The sequence below is a fragment of the Centrocercus urophasianus genome, unplaced genomic scaffold (genome assembly GCF_019232065.1).
Source record: "Centrocercus urophasianus isolate 14NV4802_14NV808 unplaced genomic scaffold, USGS_Curo_1.0 seq_14, whole genome shotgun sequence".
Classification (NCBI taxonomy): domain Eukaryota; kingdom Metazoa; phylum Chordata; class Aves; order Galliformes; family Phasianidae; genus Centrocercus; species Centrocercus urophasianus.
The window spans coordinates 14,897,448-14,925,149 of record NW_024884586.1 but is presented as its reverse complement, the minus strand read 5'-3'; the positions used below and the strand labels follow the sequence as shown (position 1 = coordinate 14,925,149).

Sequence of the window (27,702 nt, the reverse complement as noted above, 5' to 3'; positions counted from 1 at the left end):
TACACAGGGACACTTTACCAACGTAGACATAGTCATAAAATTAATAGCTGAACTCCTAAAGCTAGCAGATTGGTTATTTGGGACTGGTTTTCTGGGAAAGGGAGGAGCTGATTGGTAAGTCTAATGTTTGTTTTGGGAAGCAAACAAAAATGCCACAGAAAAATGTTGATACGCTTCCTAATTAGAATAAGCAGGCAACACTGCAACTCGTTTCCCTGGATCCCTGGGTGCTCCCCATGGCAGGTCACCCAGGGCTGGCTGTCCCATAGCAGAATGGCCACATGCAGCTTCTCTCAGAGGCTGGGTATTTTCGCTGCCAAGCCTAGTGGTGCAGTCGATACAATAGAAGGAAGGGATTTAATCCAGAGGGAACTGGACAAGCTTGAAAAGTGAATCCATGTGAACCTAATGGGGTTTAACAAGGCCAAGTGCAAGGTGCTGCACTTGGGTTGGAGCAATACCAATTATTAGCACAGACTGGGAGAAATGCTCTTTGAGAACAACACTGTGGGGAGGAACTTGGATTTCTGGTGGAGGAAATATGGAACCAGCTTATACCCAGAAGGAGGACAGACTACTTTTTGCATGGTCTAATAGTGATAGGGATGGTTTTAAACTAAAAGAGCAGAAATTTAGCTTAGATGTTAGGGGGAAATTCTTTACTCAGAGAGTGGTGAGGCACAGGTTGCCTAGAGAGGTTGTGGGTGCCTGATCTCTGGAGACATTCAAAGCCAGCTTGGATCGGCAGCCTGATCTGGTGGGAGGCAGCCCTGCACGTGGCAGGGGGTTGGGTCTACATAATCTTTAAGGTCCCTTCCAATCCAAGCCTTTCTATGATTCTACGTTCTTCCCTCCCATGCTTCCTCTCCCCACACTTTAGTTTGCCTTTACTTCAGATACAGTGAAAAAGCTGTTCTGCCTTGCTGCTTTTCCCTGGAGCTGGCTGGACAGCAAAGCTCAAGTTCCCTCAGCCATTCAAGGCTGCTGTGAAAAGAGGCAGAAATGGGTCCTTAACAAGCACGGTCAGGACCTCCAAGCATTTCTCAAAGGGAAAACACAGACTTGCCAGAAGCCAGGACTAAAAGTAACAAGCACATAAACATCATTCATGCAGCTCTGCGCTAGCCAAGAGCCATTCCACAAGTGAGCTGTGTTCTCCCCCTCCCTCACTGCCTTTTTGCCAGTCCCCTTCCCTCCTGCCCAAGAAAGGTCATTTTCTTCACAGGCAGGGAAATCTTCCACAACAACAGGGTTTTAAATCAAGCCAAGGAAGAAAACTTCCCTTTCACCAACTCCTAATAAATAACTTCAACATCTTCGATGCAAGTATTTCCAAACAAAGAATCCCTGTTCAAGACAGAGCTGTAAATTACTGCAGCCAATCTTGTTTTGTTTGAAATCAGACTCAGGCGTACTTTACTCATTTGTGTTCCAAAGCAGTCTTCTGCTTCAAAGGTCTTCTGCTGCTCTCTACCAGTGCTCTGTGGCAGAGGAAAAGCCCTTTCCCATGTCCTTCCAGGGGCTCTGCTCCCCAGTGCACCTGAGAGACATTTGCAGGGCCATACAAAGCTGAGAGGTGCCCTGGACATTGCGGAATTTCATGCCAGCATGTGAACGTGCTCAGAAACATCAGCACAAAGCTCAAGCTGCTAAGGAGAAGGGACCAGAGCCAGGCTGGCACCACCACAGCCGAAATCAGGAGCTGACTCTATGCTAACACCAGGGTAAAATGACCCAGGTCACAAGCTCAATAGCCCTGAAGATGGTTCTCCAACAGTAGAAGCACCGATGTGACTCTGACACCACAATTAGGAGCTGTGCAGCTTTAAGGCACAGTTCCCTGTCCCCTGGCACCGGTTACACTAATTGCACTCATTAAATACCCAGAGGTGCTGTGCTCCATGCTCACAGGCTCAGGCAGCTGGCGCTGAGGCACAAAGCCGGCTGGAGGCAGCACCAGAGCTGTGCTCAGGGCCTTGCTGGTGTAGCTCAGAAAGCCCAGGGCCACGCGCTCTGCTCTGCTCTTTCTCTTCTCATGCTCCCCGCTCCCTCCCACACACACGCAGCCTGCCAGTGCCCATTGGCTGCATCCCAGCTCTACCACACAGCACCTCTGAGTGCTTTAGGCTGTGTGCCTATGGAACGGAACGGAACGCTCAGCCCACGTCTGCAGCCTGGGCAGCGGGTGGCAGCCTCAGCAGCCTTTGAAGCAGTCTCAGTGAAGTGAATTTAATGCAGTGGTTTCGCAGCCCTTGCAGGATGGATGTCCACGGTCCTAAAAACCATGCAAGAGGAACCTTCTTAATTCACAGCGAGGCGGTCAGGCACTCTGCATGGCCTCTCTGGGACAGAGCTAAAGCACTTTGTGCTTCTCTGCTGCACAGGGCAGTGCTGGGAAGGGAAACACCAGCCTGCACCTGGGCATCTCCTGTTTGCATGTCATTTGCTTTGAGAAGCAGCAGGAAGTTGTTAACAAGGAACTGCTGAAGAGGAACTTATTCAGCCTAGCCACTGGGATGGCGTTCTTACCTCTGTATTAACATCCAGCCCGTTCTGTCTCTCAAAAGCATTGTTTCTGACCGCCCTGCTTCTTGAAGCTGGATCTACAGGCGCAGAGAGCAGTCCTGGGTTGGGCACTGAGGGCAGCTGGAGGTCACAGGCTGATGAGGGAGCAAGCTGGAGCTTACACACTGTGGGCACAGCTTACTGCTTACAGTTTACCCCTCCTGCCCAGCCAGGCTGGCTCTCGCATTGCACAGGATACTGTAAGACTCTTCTGGTACTCAGAGAACTTGTGGCAGGACCGGCCCAAAGGAATCTTCCCCACACCACTGCTGTCCCTCAGTTCCCAGGCAGAGGCAGCTCTGAGCATGGCTCCCCGTGCTGTATGGATCATTACACCACACCAGGCTGCTCCCGGCCCATCTGTCACACTCACCTGCACCTCTGCCACCGAGGAGTGGCAGAGTGGGGTGCATCAGTATGGCAGCACCTGAAGGTAGGATGCAAGGAACCTCCTCTCCACCTCTCACTGTAGTGATATTGGTCAGAAGCTCCCAATAACCACCTGGGGTAACCCCGGTAATGGATGATTGCAGGGCCCCAGGGGAGCTGTCAGCACAGGGATGCTGCCACTGGACTGAGAAATTATGGCACGGAGATTCCCAGCTCTGTGATTTGCCTCTCGCTCTGCAGAGAAATACATGATCAGAGACTGGGAAGCCTCACAAACACACATGCACCCCAAAGTGCCAAAGAATTCACTTGTCCCGCACTAAAACCCTTTGCCCATCAGCTCCAGGTGAATCTCACCCCTCACTACTAGATGGCAGCTATAGGAGCCCACATCGGCCCCGGGTACTGAACCCGTGCGCAGCACTATGCAGCTGTGGGCAGGGAAGAGGGGCGGGAACCCTCGGGTAAGAGCAGAAAGTCAATGCACCGAGCCACGAACTACACCTGCCCGTCTGCGGCAAAGCTTTTGGGCACAGCCAGTTCCAAGCAGTCCTTAAGCATCAATCCAATCAAACACGACCATCTTAACAAAGCAAACGAAGTTGCGTAAGGTCACTCCGCAGCCCATCTCCGTCCCATCGGCACTCCGCGAGCGGCAGCAGCAGCAGGGGGGCAGGGCACCGCAATAAGGACGGCCCGGGGGTACTGTGCAAATATATCGGATTTTATTACTCTTTTATGGAAATAATAACAGACATTCAGGTAGAAACATATTAAATTAATGCAGTCGACAGTCTAAATGCAAAAATAAATATAAAGTCCGGCAGCTCAATGCATCTAAAACAGCTCATTTCTTCTAACGGATAGAAAAGATTTTTTTTTTTCTTTTTTTTTTTTTTTTTTTTTACGGAGAGTTTCATACAATCAAATAGAAACGAAGGTACAAGCGCTTTCTCAGAAAACACCGCGACCCGGCAGGCAGCGGAACCTCCCACCGCCGGGTCCCCGCCGCCGCCGGGTGCAGTCCGCGGGCCGGGCCGGGTCCCGCCGAGCCGAGCCCAGCCGAGCCGCCCCTCAAAGGGCCGAGTCCGAGTCGCTGGAGTCGAGGCTGTTGCGCAGGCGGCAGCTGCCCAGGCGGTCCCGCTGCAGGCTGAGGTTCTGGGTGCTGCGCCGCAGGCACTCCAGCGACTGCAGGAAGGACTTCTTGGCCTTCTCCTCCTCCATGGGGGACACCCCCTCCTCCTCCACCTCCTGAATCTCGTCGAAAGTCACCGGCTGCGTCTTGAAGCGCGACTGCCGCGGCCGCCGTGCCTTGCCGCGGGCGGGCCGGGCCGGCCGGGCGGGCGGCGGGAACTCCTCGGCCACGCAGACGAAGTGCGGCATCACCGCCTGGTAGCTAGAGCAGACCCCCAGCAGCTCGGCGGGTTTGGCGGCCATCCTGCCGCCCGCGGGGCCGCCCGCCGCGGGGGCCGGGGCCGGCGGAGCGGGGGGAGCTGCCTCGGCCGTACCGGGCGACGGTGCCGGAGCGGAGAGGAAGCGGGAGCGCCGCGGAGCCGAGGAGCGGTCGACGAGCGGCGCGGTGCGGAAAGCGGCGCGGTGCCGGGCGATCCGATGCGGTGCGACGCGATGCGGCCGGAGCGCGTCCCGCCTGCCTCAGCAGAGCCGGCTGCGCCCGCTGCCGTTATATAGAGCGGCGGTGCCCACGCGGGAGCACGCTCGGCGGCGGCGGAGCCCACCCGCGGCCCCGCCGCCTGGCACCGCCCCGGCCCCCCGCCCCCGGCGCCGCCTCTCCTCCACCGCCCCCCGGCCGCGGGGAACGGGGCGCTGCGAGAGCTCGGGGCGGCGCGCCCCGATCCGCACCGCACCTCCCGCTGCCCCCCGGCTGAGAGCCGCGGGTCCGGCGCTCAGCCCCGCAGCGCTGCGCTCGGGACAAGCCCAGCTCCGTGCCGGGATAAGGCACCCCAACGCCACAATAAACTATGGAGACCGCGCAGCACCACCATTCCGCGACCATCGCCCAGATCTCCTCCCACTTCTGCCCCTTTTGATGCGTTTAAGCAGGGTTAAGTACCTGCTTCAGTTGACTCTATGTCCACTTATCCGAGGGATCCTAAAATTTTCCATTCCCCGCAGTCTCGGCCACACTGGTGATGCACAAACAGAGCCACAGACAAGAAATGGCATACACGTAGCACTGAGCTGAAATAAATGCTATAAATGAGCAGAGGCTGCAACCACACCTCAGAGCCGCTCAAGCCAAGGGGTCACAGAATAAGCCAGCAGCATAGGGCATGGGGCAGCATAGTATAGGGTCGCATAGGGCAGCGATGGGGACAGAGCTAGGTAGAAGCAGAGAAGGAAAGAAGGAGGGAGACAGAACTTGACGTGGCTCAGCTGTTCCCTATGCAGGGCGAATGTGAGAACAGTCCACTCAGACACCCTCTGGCAGCTTCACCCACACAGAATATTGCTGAGGCCTGGTAAGGAGCTGAGCAAGGGCAGTCCCACTGCAGCCTGGCTCCAGAACATGGGGCTGGGAGCGAGGTATGGGCAACATAGGGCAGCACTGCCAGCAACACTCCAGCCTCGATGTGAGGAGACATCTGGCTGCAAGCATGTTCCTTGGCTGCTTGCAGTAGCCTCAAGGCCAGGCTTAGTCTGAAGCCTTTGTACTGGGAGATAGAATTAACTTAATAAGAGAAAAAGCTTTTGGTTGATCTCAGTGGCTAAATGCATCCCCTGAGCCCAATGTGCACAACAAGGCTTAGAGTAGGCCCATCCCTGGATCTCGGCTCTGCCATCACAACCACACCAGGGCCAGGGCCTTCGTCCAGGGGACTCTGGGGCTGAGCGCTTCTCTACAGCAACCCAGATGTCCCGGTGGTGAGGCAGGACACCTCACACCCACACCAAGCCTGGTGAATGCATCTGTGCTAGCAACAAACTCAGCACCAGAGGATCCCAGGCCTTGCTGAGAAATTCAGCACTAGCAGCCCCAGCTGCCCTCCAAGTTTGTTCAGCACAAACACAAAAGTTTCCTTTCAGGTAAAACCTTTCAGGTACCTGAGCAGGCGGGATTATAAACGGTTCCGGGAAATTTCAGTGTTGTGTTGGGAGCAACATCACCATGGCAATAACCAAGAAGCCTGAAGTTTTTAGTTGAGACAATTTGAAAAAAAATATCCTGTGACATAATCCCCCAAGTTAGGCCTGCAATGCGCTAATGTAACAACTATATTTATTCCGGCGGCTTAAATCATGCCTTTAATCTGTCTGGGTGCTCCTGGTGCTGAAACGCGACCTCGCCGCCGGGATGGCAGAGCCTGCTGCCAGGGGGCTCCCATGGTGGGGTGGTTCTGTCACATAGTGCAGAGCTGAGGTCATCCTTGTGCACAGGGCCCAGTGCTGCTCATCTCTGATGAGGTGTGCAGGCCACACAAGGCCCTTTGGAAGCCTGATTAGAGCCTGTCGGCTGGAAGTGCACAGCCACTGTCATCTGTGGCAAGCAGGCAGCAGCACCCTGGCTGTGCTGAGTCCCAGCGCACTGACCCTGCTGCTCCCTCAGCCAGCCTGCAGCCCAGCCTGACTTCTCATGTGCTTTGTGCCACCGTAACTTGTAATGCTTCCTTCTACCCACTGGACAACGTAGAGACCAGAAAGTTTGAATGCATTAATGCTCCTCACAGAAATACACCGCGTTATTCTTTGCTTTGAATTATTTTAGTTATAAAGCCGTAGCTGAAATGAAGCCAGTACTTCAGTAGCAGCCACAGGATAACAGCGTTTGGCTGTCATCACTCTACTTCTAATTAATGGGGTAATACAGCTCATTGTTTTCAAGAAGAGCTGCAAAATGTTCCCTGACGGAAACTGCTATGTGAGTTTCCTCTGTTTGGGCTGACGGGGTCAGGGCAGGCTGCAGCTCCTCCAGCACTGCCGCAGACGCAGCAGCAAGCGGTGTGTGGGGATACACGATGGGAGCACGGCTTGACAACAGGAGCTGATATTTGGGGGGATCTGCTGCTTCTCTCATGTTTTAAACACTTCAGGTTAAAAACCCTAAGCTGGGATCCGCCTTTCCAACTATCAACTCCCAGTTCCTTCTGTGGCTACAGCCACTGCAGAGAACCCACGTACTTCAGCAGAACAAACTTGTCCTTTCCTCTCCCCTCTCGTCCTTTCCTCTCCCCTCTCCTTTTAAGCCTGTTTGTAAGTAATTAAGACAAAAACCAGCTCCATTCTAAGGATAAAAACACCAGCACATGTTGCACAGGCAGGAATTGCTCTTGGTTGAGTACCATCTGACTGGGTGATCCCTGAAGTCTTGCTCAGCCATAGAAAACCCTCCTGAGCAATAGGAGCACAAGCTGGCTCTGTTCCTCTTGGGGAAACTAAGCCAAGTGGCAGTCTTGTGTGACGGACCTCTGTGCTCAGTTTTCTGGTAACAGCCTTCAATTTACTCCCCACTTCCTTCACTTAAAGCAAAGGAAAGATGCACCAAACCCATCTTCTAATGCACAGAGACACATCCTCATCGTGTGTGCAGCCAGAGAGCTGCCAGCCAGCCTGGGTGCTGCTCTCACAGGGAGATCACACAGCCATCTAAAGCTGCACAGAATGCTGCACAGGAAGAGGAGGTAAATCAAACAGGTCAGCAAGCGAGGAAGCCCACATCTGTCATCCTACTGAGCGATGGCCCTCTGGGAAGGGCCCATGTTTTTACAGAGACCTGCTGGTGAGCCACTATGCAGTACTCACGAGTCACTCCCAGGTATGCCAAGAAAACGAGTGATAGCTGCAGGATCCCAGCAGCAGTGAGGTGCAGGAGGACAGGCCGGTGAGCTCCAGTTTAAACAAATGGCACCAGTTGCTATGGAAACCTTGAGCATTTACAAAAAGCACTTCAAAAACAAAACACAGTGAGGCAGATTTCATATCTGATCTGGAAATGTTTATGACCAGAAAAGGCAAAGCGGGTGTTAAATGCTTTTTAGCTAAGTCAATAGCAGCAGTACTTGACAAGGAGGCATTATGGATTTGCAGCACCCATCCCAGAGCTCCTATCTGAACTCCCCAGGAGAACAATCTTCTGCACTCAGCCAGTGCTGCAGTATGAATCTTCTGGCTCCTTAACTCCTTCCTGGCACCCCATCTCTCTCTGAATTGCCACTGGCAGAAGCAGATTGCAGGTAACTCAACCTGTCAGTCACGACGAATAGAAAATACATAGCTGGATAAATCTGATGCAGGAGAAATAAAATTATGGATTGCTTTGAAGTCAATGAAAACTATAAAACGTAATATTTTTTTTCCTGAAAGAAGTGGTGAACATTGCTGTTGTTTTTAAACAGAACGTGCTCAGATCAAGCAGGTATGGCCCAACAGCACAGTATTTATTCAGCTGTACTCCAGCCTCATCAAGAGCTTATGCTTGAACGTTCAAGTATCCCATGATTAGATGTTTACTGCAAGTAGTGGGGTGACATAGATTCCTGATACCACTGTGGTTTATTAATAATGCCACTGCTTATGTATGTGTTAAATGAACAAAGGGTTATATATTATTGATGGAACAACCCTGTGCACCAGTCACAAGGAGGTTGGTTTTTTTTGGCTGGCTTGTTTTTGTTTCTTGTTTTCTGTTTCTTTGTTAAGAACAGCTCCATTCTGCATATTCTCTAGGGGCAAAAGACAACACTCCATCCTTACCAAAGACAGCTTCTATTCACCTACTCCTTACCATCAGGAATGAGAGTTGTATTTTGGAAAACGTGGCAGTTACTTGGAAAAGGCAATCTGTTGGAAAACCACAGGGAATGAATGGTTTTGAGGAATGCAATTTTTCAGCTTTTCATGGAAAAGACATCCATACTCTGCTGAAAAACAACACGTCACAATGAAGAAACAGGAAAAAAGTAGAAGCGCAGTTGATACCTGCTGCATCACACACCTGCTGCAGGGAGCGTATGAGAAACAACTAGAGCTAAACATGAACAAACAACGTAGCAGTGGGACTGGGACAGCAAATGGCTACAAAAGGCAGTTTGGGAGAGATGGCAAGAATACGGGGAAATAAGGAAAACAAAATCCAAGAGTGCTCTGTAGGCAAAGCGGCTCCTAACATCTGCTCCACTGCTGGTGGATTCTGGGGAGAACAGCAAAAACAAAACTGCCCAGGAAAAATCCCCTCTCTGAATCCTTTGTGTACGTAAAAACATTCGGTTCTGGATAAACCCAACAGCCCTGCAATACATTCTACTTTAAATTACTGTCACGAATTCTGAGTTTAAAACTTTTTCAATAAGCTTTTGGCTGGGAATGCCGTACTGTCAAAACAATTCTAGGAAGGAAGTAAAGCCTCGTGACTGGAAAATAAACCTCTGGATAGTGCTTTTAGAGGCACTGCTTTCAAATCCACGTAACGAGGGAAAAATTTCCTCCAGCTATCTATAAGTTGGACACTCTACACATTTACCATCTTAAACGAACATCACGCTGTGCACTTGATTCCAATGGCAGAAACATCCAGATGTACCACCTGAAATTTTCAGGCTGGCTGATTTCCCATGAAAAATCAAGCCTTTTGGTATCACAAAACAACACCAGGAGCAGGAATCTTTTAAATGCTACTTCTGCACACGTTCACTTTGAGAACCACAAGAGTGCTCGCAGCATTAAGGAACAAATCTCTACAAAGAAAATGTCCCTGCAGAAAGACCTCCTGAGGAGATGTGGGCTGAAATCTCCTCTGCTTTAAGCCATTTCCTGCTGTTCCGGCAGGCAGGAGGCTGCAATCTGCTGCCACCTGGCTAGGGGACATTTTGGGAGGAGGTGGGGGGGAGGAAGGAAGGACCCACAACACCCAACACCCCATCTGGCGTGAAGAAACCTGACCTCTATGCCAACTGTTCCCCTTGCAGGACAGGGGAGGAAGGACGCCACACGCCTTCTCCCCACTGCCACTGGTGTGGAAAGAGAGCAGCACAGAGGAGACAGCAGCAATAAAACGACATCACCCCAGGAGAGAAATATGGAATACAGAAATTCTCTTGTAAACTGTTTTATTTTGGGGTAAACCTTTGTCTTCTCACAGCTCAGAGCAAATAAACTAAACCACAATTTGCCAACATCATAAACTGAAGCTGAGAAAGTAAGCAAAAAACTTTTTTTCCTCAGCACAGCCCTGCCATAAGTCACGCACCAGGGCTTCATTGAATTCAAACCAGTTGCCATTTCCATAGGCTGAAGTTTGGGGATTTAAAGGTTCCCAGCAGTCCCCACCTCCTACTCGTTCTAGCAGCATGACTACAGGTAACACAGTTGTGTAACACAGTAACACAAGCTACAAAGGTAGCTTGTCTGAGCTGACAGATGCTGAAATGTTACCTTTTCAGAATACCTGGAGAAGTCTGCAGAGCTCCTTGGTTAAGGGAAAACACTCTCTGTAAGAACTGCCAAAACTGGGCATGCATATGGGGTAATAAACAAAATATCAGTTACCTGAACAAAATAAACATTAAAGGAAATGGCCGCCTGCTTCAATGCTCGTTCTCAGGAGGTGCATCACAGAGCCTAGAACTTAGGTTCAAATTGAAGGAATTAACATCAAATTGAAAATATATTTCTAAAAACATATTTCTGTATGAACTGGGATGAAAGAGGAGACATTATTAGATAACAAAGAAGGTTTTCTAACAACATTCATTCCTTTTAGAAGAATAAGCTATGTCTAAAGCTGTTTGGTAAAGAAGTTAACAAATGTGGCTGATACACAGAGAATTAAAGAGCTTAACAGCCTGTCCTGTAGGTCATTGACACCTTAACATTTGGGCATAACTGAATATTGACAATCTGACCACTCTTGTCAAGTAACAACCTTAAAGTACAGAAAATGCTGACTAAGAGAGGACAGACATTTTTCCAACACCAACTTACTCTTGAAAGAGGTTTTCTAACGTGTTACACAGCATTGAGTATTTACTCATGCTTGGATCCTACTTGAAACAGAACATGAAGACACACCAAACCAATGTTCTAGGTCAGTACAGCAGGTTCCATTCAGCTGCAGCAAGAACCAGGCACACAGGGTACCTGGCTTAACATCGAGGTAAGCAATTGCCAGCTTACTGGTTCTTAACAACAGGTAGGCCAGGCAAACTCTGGTACAGCAATCTAGAGCCAATTCTGAGCTGCTGACTGCTCTGGTCAGTACCTCTCAGAGCTTCCATGTTAAGGATAATTATCCTTTTGCAAACCAAGTGTATGATTGAATATCACCCGAAAGCACACCACTTCTGAAAACAAAACAGCACAGCTTGCATAACACGTAACTTCTGATTGTCAAAGATCTTCGTGACATCAGTTCTCTTCCCCATCAGACATTTCTCAGAACTCCTTCCTGTAGGCTTCTTTTGAATCTGAGGCTCTTGATCTCCTGCGGTTCACATTCAACAATGCCCAAAGTGCCTCTTCACTTCCAAACTCCATCAGGTTCCGGATAAATGATCCTAAAGGTCAAGTTTATACGTGCATCTCTGGAATGGTACTCCTTAGGTACTCGATGCTGTGAGCAGCATTATGGAAAAACAAACAAACATCCATGAGCTTGTGCATCTAAAATACAGGTATTCAACATAAAGAATTTTAATATTCTGTGATGGCTCTTTATTTACCTTTCTAAACATTCCAGTAAGACAAGATATCCACATTCTGACTACTGAGCCACTGAGAAAAAAAAAAAAAGGTCTTTGCAGATTACTGTGGGTTGTTAAACTAAACTGCCATTCTTTTTTATGTATTCTAAATTCCTAAACTGATTGTACTCTTTCATCTGCAGGCTGTAACTTTCACTGAAGACCTGCAATGAACACCTACATGGTGAGACAGTTCTTATTATCACTTAGCAGCTGAATAAAAACCCATAACTTTTTTTGGGGGGTACTCTGAAATTCTGAAGTAATATTAGCACATACTGAAATATCTGTTCCAGTAGAAAACGTGTATTCCACATCTTTACAGGAATGTCTTGCACGTATTTAGAGAACTGCACTGGAAGTAAAGCGCAATAAGCAGTGCCAACGAATTCTTACCTGCCAGTCCTCCTGGGTAGCTCCTTCCATCATCAGCAGAGTCCCATGATCAAGCGGGATTCTTAGTCTCTCTACATAAGTATAGTCTCCATTCTCTTCCTAAAAAGAAACAGTGCACACTGAAGTAGATGAGTGCATTTGGCAGAAAACCAGACCTCCGTAGCACAGCTTAAAAAACAGGGACATGGGAGGAAGAAAGGAAGCTTCTGCAGGATCAGGAAGTCTAACTAAACTTCTCTGCAACCATATTTCATAGAGAGTTCAGGAGCTGAGCATTTTAAGGATGAAAGAAAGCCATATTACATCTCACTGTCTGTACAACACAGTTCAACAACTGCTTCCTACATCCAGTGCAAAATCCTGGCTGTGACTCTTTTGGAGACATCCACACAAATTAAACAGTTCTGTGTGGAAACATTCTGCAACCATAATGGCAATGCCAATGGTTAAGTACTTCATCAAAAATGAACATCCTCCTTTTATTCTGAATTGGTCCTGTTTCTGATTCCAGACACTTGCTGGTACAGTGCTATCTGCTACATGAAGAGTTCTTTCCCATTACAAAAATCTTTTTCCTGTAGTAGTTTGTAAAACAAGTTCCTTAAAACTTCATTATCATTAAGCAAATCAGATTGCTAAACTAGAAGACATCCATCAAGCGCAAGACTTCTACTGAGCTCTCAGATGACATATGAGAGTTTTAAAGGATGAACACTTCAACTAAATGAAGCTGCACCACAGCCCTGGCCTGACACACATGACATCATTCAGAACAGGAACTCCTCATTTCCAATTTTGCATCAGACCTACACAGGGCCATTGGCACATGGCTCAGGGAAGCCAATTACACTAACATACTTGTCTTGGTCAATCACCACAGTTACCCCCTCACGAAACCACGCTGTGCCTGGCACCAACTGTCTCCCATGCCCCATGGGCAGGTACAACACTCCATGTACTCTTCTAATATTTTCTGGTGTTAGCCTTCAACAGTTGCAAAAATCTGCTACAAACCTTAAGCAACTTCTATTCAGCATCTTGCCTACTTACCCCTGGCACTTTAATTACTCATCTGCATTAAAGTACTGAGTAGGAAAAACACTATTTTTCCCCCAGTACAGAATCTAAGTACACAGTCGGCACACTGAAGATGTCTGCTGCCAATTTAGAACGCTGCTTAGGAAGAGTGGAAAGCAACTCTCTGAAATGAGGAATTCAGAGGTTTCAGATAGAAAATTGCTTTCAAAATACAGGGAGAGGGAGGGGAAAATTTGTACACTACTGCATCTCTGGAAGCAGAAACACGGGCTTTTTCCAAACAGATCACCAAATTAGTTTTTTCTTCATGCAAAAAAAAAACCTTGATTGAGGTAAACTCAAATCCCAGTAACAAAAAGCATCATCTGACATAACTGATTTTGCAACTTCCTGTTCATCCTAGGACTGGAAGTTAGGCTCAGTGTGACAGAACGTGGTTATTCACTACCTCTGGTGCAAGGGGCAGTGCTGGCTGGCAGCTCCATGTTTGTGCCTCTCTTGGTGATACCCGCAGGCCTGAGGCTATTCCAGCAGTTAGTTATGCTCATTAAACCTCCAACATCAGTGCTGAGGGCACTGAGAACCACTTGTAGTATTTTCTTTTTCAGAAGGACAACGTCCATTTGCAAAATATATTGCCGAGCTTCTGGAATTATTAGGCATTTATCTCACTCTATTAGAAGTACTGCACAATGCCATTTATTTTTTTTCTTAAACATCTGAGGAAACAAGGAAAGAATTTCAAGAACAGATTTCATAAACATGACTGCTGATGAAAAGCAGTGAAATATCACTGCACGGCTGCTTTTTCATTTCACAGGATTGCACCATTTCAAAGGACAACAGTGGACTTATTTTTAACGTCTCTTGTCTGCTGATCATAATTAAAATTAATCTTTTAAGATTCAGGAGAAAACGTTCTTTTGGCTTAGGAAAACCAGTATGTAAAAGCAGCAATTACAAAATCAAAAAGGAAAGATAGAGAAAAGATCTGGAAGCCAGAGTGCTGGCTCCTGGACTTCTGCTTTTCCTGCTATCTTGATCATGATAATTATCCTTACAAACTTCAAATCTTTTATATTTCAGATTCCCATCCCTCTTTTCCAGTTTCCTTCTCTACCACCAATTGTGGAAGCTCCATTTGTATCTCCACAACAAACTGGGCTCATCTATGAGGGCTGCTCCAAAAGTAATGCCTCCCATATTATTATGTTGGCCCACGATGTTCAGAGGCAGATTGCAGCAGAGGTTGAACCTTCCCACCAATATCCCATTACATGTGGTGCCGTGTGACAGATGGCAGCAGAGGGGCACTCTGACAGAATGACGTTGGACTTGAAAGTGTGTACGAAGCAAAGGTGTGCCACTGAATTCCTCCTTGTGGAAAACATGGCACCCATAGGCACTCACTGATGATTCCTGAACATTTTTGGAGACCAAACAGTGGATGCGAGCACAGTGAGGCAGCGCGTGGTGCATTTCAGCAGTAGTGACAGTGGGCCACCTCTGCTAGTGCAGACCATCACGAGTGTTCATTGCTCATTGCTGGTGAAAATGCACAGCTAACGGTGGTGACGGTTGAAAAACAGTGTTTTGTAGCTGAGATTTTACTCTATCAAATAGCGTTGTTATGCTTCTTGTATCTGTTGTGGTTTCCACAGAAACAAACAGAAAGCATTACTTTCAGAGCGCTCTATGCATCAATCATTTTGCATTTTTGCCTGTTTATTCTCACCACCTTGCTGACGTCCTCAATGCAGCTCTTTTGTGCATTCAATGAGAAAGAGTATCAGTGCTATTGCTGTTTCCTCATGTAATCCCCCTGCCCTCCTACACAGGACTATCTTTAAACTCCTGCTGCTGACCTCGCTTTCTGCAATTGCGGCAGCCTGAAGTTAATTGCCTCTTCCTCTCTGCTTGTCTATAGCTGCTCAAGCCCTGCCAATACCAGCAGAGAAAGGCACCTCCTCTACAGCTGCTGTTGCCCACAAGTCTCCTTCCTGCTAATCCACTCATCCTAATCCAAGCCTTGGTTTCTACTGCGCTCCATGCACTCCCATGTCAGTCTTCAATGGCTGCAAGGACACCAAAGCTTATTTTTCTGCTGTTTACTGAAGTAGCTGACTTCCACTAGAACAGCTACACAAGGGCAGCAGGACCTTATCTTAGCGTTTCACCTGAAGGACAGAGCCACGTGAAGGCAGGATCTCAGAATGCCACCAACGCTGTTACCTAACATGCACAGAACTTCCTGCAGTACCCAGCACCCCCCAGTTGCCATGGTTACCAAGGCCCACAGCTGGCAGTGACTTAGCCCAGGCCTCTGTGCCCTCAGCTGTGGGCACAGGGGGCTCCTGCAGCATCAGTAGTGCCCTTTGGCTGAAACCTCTCATGGTTCCCACAAGGACCCCATCAGGTACCCTGGCACTGCCTGAATTGAGAAGTGATGAGCAACAGTGAAGCGGTCCAAATGAACAGAAAGGGCTGTATTTTAGAGAAACAACGCTTAAAAAACTCCAGTGGGTAAAGATAAACAGTGTCTGGCATCGTGTTAATTTCCATGAAAAGTCCCTGTAGCGACTCTAGTAAGACATTTGCTTCCAAAAAAACAGATGAGGCTTTTCTCCTTCTACATGTGCTGGGCTGAAATCTGAGTAGGAATTATCTTCTGCTTACTCAGAGGGGAGGCGATGCGGATACAGGCAGGCTCTGCATGCCTCCCTGCACTCCTTCCCCACCTATTACATGGTGAGCACTTATTCATCCAGTACAGCAGGCACCAAAAAGGAAAAAAACAGAGGACTGGACCTTTCCTTAAGCTCACTCTGGAATCATTTTCGAATAGAAAATAATAACACCTGAAGCTAAATAGCTTCCCCCTTTCCTTCCACCCCACCTCAAAGGACATAAAGATTTCCTTTTGTGGCAGCTTCAGAGTGGCCTACGTAAACTCCATCAAATCTCTCTGGTGCACATGTAAAAATCTCACACAAACACGCAGTAACAGCAAATGCAAAACAACCAACTCAAACAGACACCAACGTGACTTGTCTTCTCCATAGGTGATTTAGGAAAATAGGTTTTTATTCTCTAATAAGTCCATCGATGTTTCAGGAGGAAATATGCTTGTACAGATGCACTCTAATACAAAGCAAAGTCTGCAAAGGCCCTGCTGTGTTGTTCCCCAATGGCAATACAAAGTGTTACTGACTTCTGGTACATGTTGTTTTGTACCCAGTACACAATCACACAACAGGCAATTGCTTTTGCTCTTTTTCCAGCATCACTTACCACAGCGAGATTCTACCATAGTACTTCTCACCCTGTATTTTCATTATGTCTTCCATCTCAGAATACTTAAAAGCACTTACCTGAACAAAGAGAAATGACGGCCTTTGAAATGCTAAGGTCAACATTACTAGAATGCTGGTCTCAAAGAGTTTTAACATGGGGAGGAAAAGGAATTACTTCCTCTTTGCCTCCCAAGAGGACACTGCCTCCAGAAAACCTGATGTACAACTAATGGCAGATTTCAAGCCAGATAAGAGCCTGAAATGCTTGCAATGACTGCTAGTGCAGATTCACCCTTCCTTAGACTACATCCCTACTGATATAATTTGCTTTTGAACGAAGCAATGATCAAACTTCAATTGTCTGCGGTCAACTTTAACTTTCTCTTAATTAAAGTGAGAGTGCTACATTACAATAGAGCAAAAATATTACTTCTTTGCTGGTACAGCCTGAAAGGTGGTAATTTCTATCAGAGACTCTAGTAACTCCCACTTGGTAGAGCACCTCGTGCCATAGGATGCTCAGAAAATTGCAGGCTTTTGGAACGCACAAAGAATACGTAACATGACATATAATGTAACTACAAATTCCCTTAGGCACAGGATATACAGCTAATAGCAGCATGTTCAAACATCACTCTGCATGTGGGCATCTTACTTCAGAAACAGGTATGTCACAATTGCAAAAGGAATACTTCAGATATAACAAGAGTAAGCTAGCCAGAAAGAACAGATCAGAGACACTAAAGAAAAAAAATGAGGAGACCTGATGAGTACATGTATGGAAAATGATCCAGCTCAGAAAAAAGAAAGGAAGAAGCTATCTATTACAGACCAAAGAAGCTGGTCAATTAAGACTGGGATAGACTGAATTCCCCCTTTACTCATAGTGGATGTCTTTTGAACAAAAAGAAAATGAAACAACAGACATCTTGCCTAAGAACTGTGCCTAGTTTTTAAGCATAAATTGCAGAGTTTATACTGAAACCTAGGTGGCTTAGATTCTGATCCATTGAAAGGGAACACATGCAATCTAGAAACGAACTCAAGCACTATTTACAGCTTCCCAGAAGACTGAACTTGCCAGCTGACATTTTGTTAACATCACAGCATCCAAGACACTTCCTCATGCTATGCCCAGTGATACAACGCACTGGTTATGTGATCTCCTGATCAAGGACCACTGGATTAAACTCCTTTCACACAATACGGGATCTACAAACTAGAGAACTGGTGAAAAACACAAGTTATTTAGCTTTCCAATTGAAATTGTGATCCGTTCTGCTCAGCTGGGTCACCCACGAGAGGCAGATTTCAGTACCTCAGCGCACAGTTTTCTTACACATTGATCATCTCCAGCTCTGCTTTCTGAACTAGTTTATTCAGAATTAATAATGACATAAGAGCAAACTTCTTCCCTAAGATCCAAAGTGCTTCCCAGACTACGTACACACATATTTAAAAAATAATAATTACTCTAACCAAAGCTCACTGCAAGCATACTGCCGCATAAAAGAAGACACGCAAAAAAGACATCTGAAGCAACATACCCTAAAGTAAGGCTTGGGTTCTCAACAAAGGAATGTGTGATTCCTTTACTTCAATCAACACGCATTGCAGAACTAGTGTGTGAAGCTGGCCTGTAACAAAGCATTTCATCTAGAAAAAGTATTCCTTACAGAACCAGCAACTAACCCCCGAGAGGATGTTCCACACATGCTTCCCATCCAAGTAATGATCCCTGTTTATTCTGTGAAGTGTGATACCAGAGTTTGGTATCTTAGGGGAAAGAAATGAGCAGTTCCTTCCTGCTGTTCTCTCTCTCTCAACCTGAACATACACAAGTCAGAATGCTAACAATGCAAAGGGGATTTTTACTTACAAGAGCAGCCAGAGCTACTCTGCATCCCACGCCTACTATGAATTACACAACGCTTACAGGAGTTTAACAAAATGGTATCAAATCTATGGTTTGTTTACACAGTGAAAGCACCCTTCTAACATTACTGATGACAGGGAAAGGGAAAGGACCTGCTTGTGGCAAAGCAATACCCAGGCTGCAATTACACTGCTGTGCATTATTTCAGAGCCATTCCATTCCCACCTTGAAATTGTCACATTCCACGCGATGGACTTTTTGCTTCCTGTACTTATTCCACAGAACTTTATGAATGCGCTTTCACTAATTACTAACGTTACCAAATGTTTCCAGTTATTAAATTATATAAACAGAGGGAAAGCACTGAAGAAATGACACCGTTGAGTGTACTCACAGGGGAGGGTTTCTTCCTCATCTCAAAGATCCGGGTGGCACCAAAGCTGAGCGAGGCAATGACGGGATTTTTTCCCAGCGATGGCTCATCATCACTGTGCCAGTCCACACTGTCCTTCTCATTTCGGTACAGGTTGCAGAGAAGGGAGTTGAAGGTATGGCCAGTGAACTCCTCTATGTGCTCCTTTAGCATGGTCATCACAGGATGCCACTGCAATCGGCACAGGGGAAGTAAGATAAACGCAACGAAAGCAGGCCGGTATTAGACATGAGAGGAAAACTACTCTTGGATAAGAAACAAAACACACTGCACTTTCACCACAAGAAACTTGAAGCTGAACAAATACCTCTGCACAAACCTCACTGAAATTTTAGCAAAGCTTTCTGCAAAACATGCTTATGTTACCCTATGGCTCAATACTAAATCAAAAATATGAAGCCAGTCTGCTTTTCACACTGATGTTGGCAGCTGCCTCAATTAACTGAAAGGTGAGAAACTCAACAGAGTAAAACCTGTTTGATCTGACCATAAGCAAACAGTGACAGCTCTGAACTAAAACAAAAGCTATACAACTTCTCCCATTCATACCTCTCTTTTCAAATTTTCTGTCCAAGCCAGAACAGTTTAACATATGGGTCTGACAGCATCTGACTGACTTAAGCACTGCTAGAAAAAAGGTGGACTTGGTGACTAAATGACACTCAGCTCCCCGCAGCTGACACAGATCCAGAGACAACAGTTGGCCAAACACTGGCACAGCACAGCCTTCTGTTCCAGGTCTATTGGCACTGCTTGCTGAGCCCAGCTCATCTTCTCTTGGGGTTTTGACTTCAGCACTGTAACTTTTCAGTGGTTCACAAAAAGAGTATCACGGGCCCTGAATTCCAGCCTTTCCTTTGCTGATATCTTACTGTGTCCATAGCCTATGGCAGCTATGCACATTCCATTACAACTCAGCCCAGTGAATCATTACTCAATGTTATAAACTTACATCATGGCTTTCATCTGTCAGAGTGCTTTTAAGCACGATATAAGCTAAAAGAAAAAAAGGCTTAAAGCAATGTAGGCCAGAATCTTTGCCCATTACATAAGCAGATCAAGAGAGGACAAAGAACTGACTCCAAACCTCTGAGTGAACACTGGAAGGAAGAAGAACAGGCAGCAAGAATTAATTCCCAGTACCAACCTCAAATAAGCAGGTATGAACCCCCTTCCTTCCATGCTCCCCCACATTTGGGGGTTTTTAACCTATTGGCTACACTGCAGGAACCTTCAACATGTCATCTTTCTGTTTGGGGTTTTTCTAGCTAAGTCACCCCTACAGTGACTAAGCATCCTATGAATAATTAACTATACTTGAACATGGCTTGTAGCTATGAGACATAGGGAAATCAGTAGCAGATGTCAAAAATGCTACAGCTTGTACTTAGTTGGGTTGCCTAAAGGAAATCCACTGGATCTCAAGTACTGCAGTATGTGGTGAACATGCAATGCAATGACAGAAGAAAGCAATGAGAATTATTGAAAGCACTTTTTAGTGACCCACTGCACCAGGTTCCTTCAATTCCTACCACAAAAGTGGTATGGGTGAAAATGTTATATAGTCAATTTTACTGTTAAGTGGAAACTTCACTATAAACCAGCAGCTGTGGAAGTCATGCTATTATGAAACATTACTGCTTCTCTAACTACATCTCTGCTTATAAAGAATTGTTCCCCAAATACCAAAATTCACTTAAGCACTAGCACTGCATCATACTTAGCAGTGCTGCCATCACACTCATTCTTACCAAACAAAAAAGGAGGGTCACAAAACTAATTACTCCTATGGACCAGAAGATCAAGGCACATAACTGGCTTTGGCCAAGCTGCATATCAAATTACATTTGCTTTTACTCAGGATATTTCTGTGCCATAAATGCTACTCCACAGGTAAGGGCAGTGCTATGTACACCATCCACAGCTTCTTCAGGCTGCAGGAACTTGCACCTACAAAGCTGAATAAGACATCAGAGTGACCACATGCAGTCTACCCACATATCTGTCCATGGCTGTTCCCATGCGCAGTTTCCAGACAGCAGCAGGGCTGGTTGCCACTTAAGTAAATTTGCTGGTGCAGGTCACTTTCCTTTTCACAGCAAAAAGGAGAATGATTCAGGGATCAAAGACTAGGTCAGCATGTATGACTTATTTGGTCTTTGCATCTCCGGGATAAAAAAAACTAATCAGTGTTCCACTGAGTGCTAATTCTCAGCTTCACATAAACGAGACTGAGACACTGAACTTCAGGGCACATGGGCTCTATCTAAGCTCTAAGCAGCAACAGCTTCCACAACAGGCAACTCTGAACTAGATTTAAATCATTAGCATACAACAGACTGATTTTGTTAATGCACTTCAAAGCCCTAAAGTCATTCTGCTTCTAGAAGAGTCCAATTAAAATAATACGCAGTGAGTAAGCAAAAAAATGCCTGTTATCCCACCACAAATTCCACAGGCTTCCAATTATGGAATTTCTGAGACTACAAAATCTTCATAACTCATCTTGTTAAGTAACACTTTCCTGCCCTCAAACTGAGCTTTGCTGGGGAAATGTTCCCACCAACAGCAGCTCTGGGACTCAGGACACTTTTTGCATGCCATACAGCCTTCAACAGTCACAATTTATGGTTCAGAACACAACAGACTACTGTCTTGGAGCTGTGAAGCAAAGCAATACCAAGAAATAAGCTGATAGGACAACATGCTGGAAGCCAGAGAGAGTAACCGAACAGGAACAAAGCATCAACATGTCACTTGGAAGGTTTCTGACCACTCCAAAATAGCATGGGAAATCATGAACCATCTGAAGCTGCTGAGCAAGCACGTGATGTGCTGAATTTCATAACGTTCACACAGGAATCAACAACATGCCTACATTCTCATTTCAGCTGTGTTGAATTGTATTGAAGTGTTTCTAAATGCAAATATTTCAGTATTCAGTTGATATTATCACGTCTTTACAGTAAAAAAACTCAGTATGACTGCATATGCTGTGAACTCAGTATGCTACATGCTACATGTATGCTACAGACTTCAACATTACGATGCGTAATCACACACAACAGTTAGGAGTTTTGTCCAAAACTACATAGCAACCCAAATCCCAAACTTTGAACTAAATCAGAGAAATAATTCCCTTTTCCCAACTTTTAGTCACTCTATCATGTTTCTCTCAACCAGTCCACTCATAACACTTATTCTACATAGTTGTCCACATTCCACTACAGGCTGATCACAAAGAAATTCTGATATGTTCTAGTTAAAAGAAGACAGAAGAGAGTGATTGACTCTCGGTCTCTGCAGTGTTTTTATTTTGCAGACAACAGTAAAAGGAAACTGTGCACAGATACATACATGTGGGTTTGGCTGCATTGTTATCCTGGAGTAAGTGTAGGGAAGTTCCCCATACCAGGAGGTAAGCCGTGGCTCCTCAAAAGATCCTTCTGAAAAAAGAAAAAGGAAGGCCTTCTCAGTTGCTCTATCACAGGCCTTGGAAATAGAAAGATGCAATTCTGCCACAGAAACTTCATCAAAAAGGAATGACCATCCACACTCCTTAAATTTAAAAGTCACCCCTTAGAAATCCCTGAGCCTTACATAATGAACCCAAGAGAAGGAGTATTACTCAAGAGCAGGCCTTGTGCTACAATTTCGATCCCATGCAAAAGGGATCATCTTGCAAAAATCTTGGAACCGCATCAATTTTCTCATCCCTATGCCAGACAGGACATATTAGATAGTAGATAACAGCAGGACAAGGAGAAATGGTTTTAAGTTGACGGAGGGATTAGGTTGGATGTAAGAGGGAAGTTCTTTACAGAGAGAGCGGTGAGCTGCTGGAACAGCTGCCCAGAGAGGGGCTGTGGGTACCCCGTCCCTAGAGATGTTCAAGGCCAGGTTGGATGGGGCCCTGGGCAGCCTGGTCTGGTATTAAATGGGGAGGATGGTGGCCCTGCATGTGGCAGGGGGGTTGGAGATTCATGATCCTTGAGGTCCTTTCCAACCCGGGCCATTCTGTGGTTCTGTGAAATTAAAGGTAAAATTACACTGAAATTTCACTTATAATCATAAGTTGCTTTGGATTCTCCCAGTTCCAGCACCCAATACACTGACCTCAGCTGCAATGTATAACCACAGCAAAGCATGAAGTGGAAAGGACTGCCACATCAGTGGGATTTTACAGAAGCAGGAAGCAGCAAAGCTGGACAAGCTGTCATGTTTTTGTTAACTGCATGTGCATTTCGTGGTGTAATATAAACACCAGGTATTTTCAGCTTCTGAAAAGACTACCTTGGTTGCTATTTCTCATGTTTGATAGGTGGCATTCTCCATTAAGCAGTACCTTTATTACCAGCTAATAAACACAGACGTTGAAGAAATTTTCCAGCTGTGTTCAGTAACTGCTCCGATATATTCTTTTATATCCATTGCTGATTGGAAAGAGAAATCTAGATAGAACTAGTGCCCCTTAGTGAACAAATCCAGAATAGCAGACTCTTACTTACCGAGTACTGCCACCGAAAGTCAAAGACAAGGGAAAATAAATGTGCTCTTCTGGGATTTTAAGTGAAAGTGGAAAAAAATATAATTGGTAACAGAACACAAAGAACACAGTTTTTACATCATCACTGGGAGATGGTAAGAAGAAATGGAGCACAGACTTAAAAGGAAAAAAAGAACAGGAAAAAGAGCTGGAGACAGCACAGAAAAGAAAATCCTTCAGGGTTTTAAGATAGAAAGGCACCCTTACTTTCTCTTCAATTTGAAAAGATCTGATACAATTGTGTATAGGAACATGGTGATGTAGATCTGAAAAATAAGCAGCAGTACACCTCAGGTATGCACCGAAGACCTGGAAGGCAATGTGCAAAGGCAATACATAAATGAAAAACAGGCAATGTGCGGATTTTGGTGCAGAAATGGTATGGAGATGACCTGAAAAGTCAAGCTACACACCTTACCCTGCCTGGTGTGAGTTCTCTGACCCCATGGTATGTCTTGGAGGAGTTGTTCAAACATCCAGTCTGCCTGTTCCGAATCAATGAAGCCAGGAACCAAATGAATCCTAAGGAAGAACATGTATAAGAAAACAAAGGAATAAAGGCTTCTATATATGCCTCGATAAAATATTCTAATTTACAGGATTCCCAAAGAAGGTAAGAATGCCTATAACACAAACAGAGAAGTCAGCAAGAGCTCCTGCTGGATCTTCCTCTAACCAAATATGTCTAATTGTTTTTCAAACCTACAAAACATGATGACAATAAGCCACAGTCAGCCATGTGCTGAGCAAAGAACAGCATTCTTATCACACTCGATAAATTAGATATCTCCAATTACAGTACTGCCATCAACACAGTAATTCCCCTTTATTCCCCATGTCCAGGAGCACTAGATGTCCTACGCAGCAGACATTAGAGCTGCGTTCTTCTTTTTGGTGCTGCTCAGAACTACACGAGTGCCTGCTGCTTGAGAAGCAAATTGCTTGCGGAGGTGCTCTGAGCAGATGAGCACAGAAGGGCAACGCGCGCCTCCTACAGCCGGAACTATGCAGGACCAGACTGCAGAGAGCTGCCTCAACACCTCACGGTTCAACACAAGCACAGAACAGGTTTCTGAAGGTGTGTTCTCCACTCACCTAGAAACACCGGTTGGACCTTTGCTGAGCTCATACACACCGGGCTTGCTGGGGGTATAGAAAAGAAAGAGCCATCAGACCAGCCAGCAAGAAGAGATCTCACACCGAACAGCACAGACTGTAACTGCTGTAATCTTGTGCTAGGAGAGCCTTCTTCAAAAAACACCAAAAAGGTTTGTGTTGCTAAGGGAAGCAAAAGTGTTCTGAAGGGGTGATCAGAATGAGGCAGCAAAGGATGCAGCAGAAACAAATGAGTTTGTGCCTGCTTCCTGCTCCTCACTCCCACTCTTGTCCAGGCTCAATACACGGTTTTAGGGCTCTAGAGGCGAGTAAATGAGAGATCCCACCAGGAAATGAGACACCAACGGGACTGTAGTCTGACCACTATCCTTACAGTTATGGCTACATCAAGAGCATGAGTTCAGCTGTAGATGCAAAGTACACAGGTATCAATCAGAAGACAGATACCATCGTCCTGCCAATAGCAAAGCATTCATCTGCCTGCAAGACACAGGGAAACCAAACCAAATGTATGGAAACAACTTTTTAACCACTGAAAAAGGGAGTAGAGCAGTTCTTTCCTCTGTTGCAGGTGATGCTACTGTGAAGTATTACTTACTCTCAAATGAGCTGCTTGTTTCTGCCACTACCTCATTTTTCTACTAATCTAGCTCCATACTTTATATCCCTTTTTGCCTAAACATCCCATAAGTTAGTCACTGTCCAGCACTGCTCCTCTGTCAAAACAGCTGACCAGCTCTCTCAATCATCACAACCTGTTTTACATCGTGCTGTATTCCAGAAAGTTGAAAAAACAGAATTCTGTGACCTCCTCTGTCCTGCACATACAATCAGAGCATAAACCTTACAATACTACCTACAGCACATTGTCTTAATGACAACAGCATCTCAGTTCTGATTCCTGTGTATTTCTTAATTTGTAAAAAATCAATCAACAAAAAAACCAACAAATCGAAGGTCAGTGAATCATCTCTGCATGTTTTAACACACTGAATTTGCTTAGTACATAGAGGCTACGTTACTGCTACTAGCAAACAAATAAAACAAAAGAACATATGGTTGTAACATCATATTAAGATGGAAAGTTAAATCATGAGAATAACTGTTACAACATCTAAGAGCTTCTGGGGAATTCAGTTGCTATTTCCACAAATATTTTTGTGACTCCTGACAGAAACACCTCTCTCAAGAAATAGCTCTACTTAAGGGACTGTTCACTGCCACACCAGTAGTGTGAGGGCTTTGCAGAACATCTCATCTGAATTGTGTCTGCTCTGCATGGATACCCACCAAGCATCATACCTGAAGTGGATCCCTCAGCACATAAATGCTGGATCTGAACAGCTGGATCTGTAGCCTGCCTCCCAGGAACTACTCATTAAGAAAATTCTCTCACGATAAGCAAACTGAAGCAAATTTAATTTTGAAAGCCTTTAACTTCACCATGGACCACCACACCTTGCCACACTTCATAACAGTTCTACTCTGGGAAGATCCCCATTTTTACACAAAGGAAAAGTGACCCACACCACTTGAGAATCTAGCTTCACTATGACATTAGCACGTACTTTTTAAACCTTCAAAGGAAGTGCTGCTTGAGTTGCCATGCCAGCTACATACCTATATACCAGCACATCATTTCCAGCACAGTTTACCTGGCAGTTTTCTAGGAAAACGTACACTGTTAACCAAAGCAGACGTGTTAGTGGTTCTTATTCAAGAATCCCCTACTGTTTCATTCTATATGAAAGCTGCAGTAACTACTAAGACAGATATGAATTCTCCTAACTCTTGCCTCAGCTCCAGACAAAAAGGTTCACATTTCATACTGAAATCTCTTTCAAAGGTATGAATGTTATAAGTGGAAAAGGAATGCCTTTTTAGCAAACTCCCCCCGTTGAGCAGGGCAGAAAAGCTGCAGAAGGGCCGTTAAGTCTGCTGCGTACTCACTCTATCACGCCTGCCTCTGGAACTCTGCGTTCTACCTGAAAGGTAATCAGACAACACAGGGTGAGGACTAAACGTTCACATACCTGACACACCTCAGCCAAACAAAGCCCACTGCCACTTGTGGTGACTCTACATAGATGAACACTGTAGCGCCGATGAGAAAAACACCACTGCACAGCTGCTAAGCTGCAGTATAACCTCTCCCCTCCAAACCCTCACATGCAGCCAACCTTCCAGACTGACTTTAACAACCAAACGCCCCTTGAAAGGACACCCATTAATAAACTATTTGGATCACTGCAATACTGAATTTCAATTTAAAACATTTTAGCCTTACATTCTGAAGTAAATTTTAGCTTTACATTCAGAAGTAAAACTACAGAGCAAGGGGAGGAGAAACAAACAAATCTCAGCCACAGTGAACGAGCACAACATAAGGCAGATCAGACCACAGGAGTCAGCGGCTTAAAAGGCACCGTGGGATGGCCGTTCTTAAAGGCCAGTTGTTTAATCCAGCCTAGATGAGCATTCTGGCCGCCCCGGGGATGAATGCTTCTCTTCCCCGAGCTCAGTACCGAGACACGAGGTGGTTCTGACAGCGAGAAGCAGCACACAGCACCACGGAGGAGCCAGGGCTCTGCCTGAAGAAAGGACCCTCCCAGAGCACCTCCAAACGGCTTCGCGGTATCTCTGTCCAGACTGAAGCCAAACGGATGGGCTACACGATTTCAAACTCTGCTTGGTAAACATCTCCGGACGTTCAGCTCAGCTCAGCTTCTCATTTGTTTTCAAACGTCAGACCGCAATCTCAAAGCCCGCAGTTTTTCGGTTTATTGTTGAAAGTTTCAGAAAGCTTGGCTAGAAACCGCTTCGCTTTTACCTCTGACGGCTTTTCAAAGACAAACTGCTTCTGAGAGCGGAGCCGATCTCTCCTCCCCCACGCCTGCCCGCCACCTGCGCTGGAACGGCTGCCGGCCTCGGGCGCCTTCGGTGCTGCGGCAAAGGGCAAAACAAATCACGTGAAACTGCGCTCCAACGCACGGAAAGCGCAGCGCTTCTCCAAGCGGGCGCTCGCGGAGCCCTCCGTTGGGCACCGGAAGAAGGGAGCCCTGCCGAAGAGCGGCTCCGGTGCTCGGCACCCCAGCGCGGCCACCGCCCCCGGCTGCGCCCGTCGGCCCCAGCCGCCGCCCCGCCTTGCCTGCCAGCCGCCCCGCCGCACCGCCGGCCCAGGCGCCCTGCACGCGGGCCTGCCGCCGCCTCTCCGCCATGGCGCCGCCGGCCCGGCCCGACCCCTCCCCGGGCTCCTCCCTGAGCCGCTCCTCCGCCGGGCGGCGAGCTGAGCCGCGTGGCCGAGCTCCTGTCTCCCTCTGGTGGCTGCAGCGGAGCCTGCAGGGCTGCGGCTGGGC

At 46.4% G+C, this 27,702-nt stretch overlaps 2 protein-coding genes across 2 annotated transcripts; both read right to left on the bottom strand.

The window, feature by feature from the left end:
* Window positions 1-3,658: 3,658 nt before the first annotated feature.
* Window positions 3,659-4,392, bottom strand: CUNH11orf96 (chromosome unknown C11orf96 homolog). Its single transcript, XM_042814526.1, has one exon. It carries the CDS (start codon window positions 4,390-4,392, stop codon window positions 4,030-4,032), a length of 363 nt encoding a protein of 120 aa, XP_042670460.1. The 3' UTR covers window positions 3,659-4,029.
* A 5,607-nt stretch (window positions 4,393-9,999) lies between these two features.
* Window positions 10,000-27,564, bottom strand: ALKBH3 (alkB homolog 3, alpha-ketoglutarate dependent dioxygenase). Its single transcript, XM_042815126.1, has 9 exons — window positions 27,436-27,564; window positions 27,177-27,311; window positions 26,297-26,331; window positions 24,326-24,373; window positions 23,649-23,752; window positions 22,042-22,130; window positions 18,646-18,855; window positions 12,045-12,143; window positions 10,000-11,518 (listed from the first exon to the last, which is right to left on the bottom strand). Exons 1-9 carry the CDS (start codon window positions 27,562-27,564, stop codon window positions 11,426-11,428), a joined length of 942 nt encoding a protein of 313 aa, XP_042671060.1. The 3' UTR covers window positions 10,000-11,425.
* Window positions 27,565-27,702: the final 138 nt, after the last annotated feature.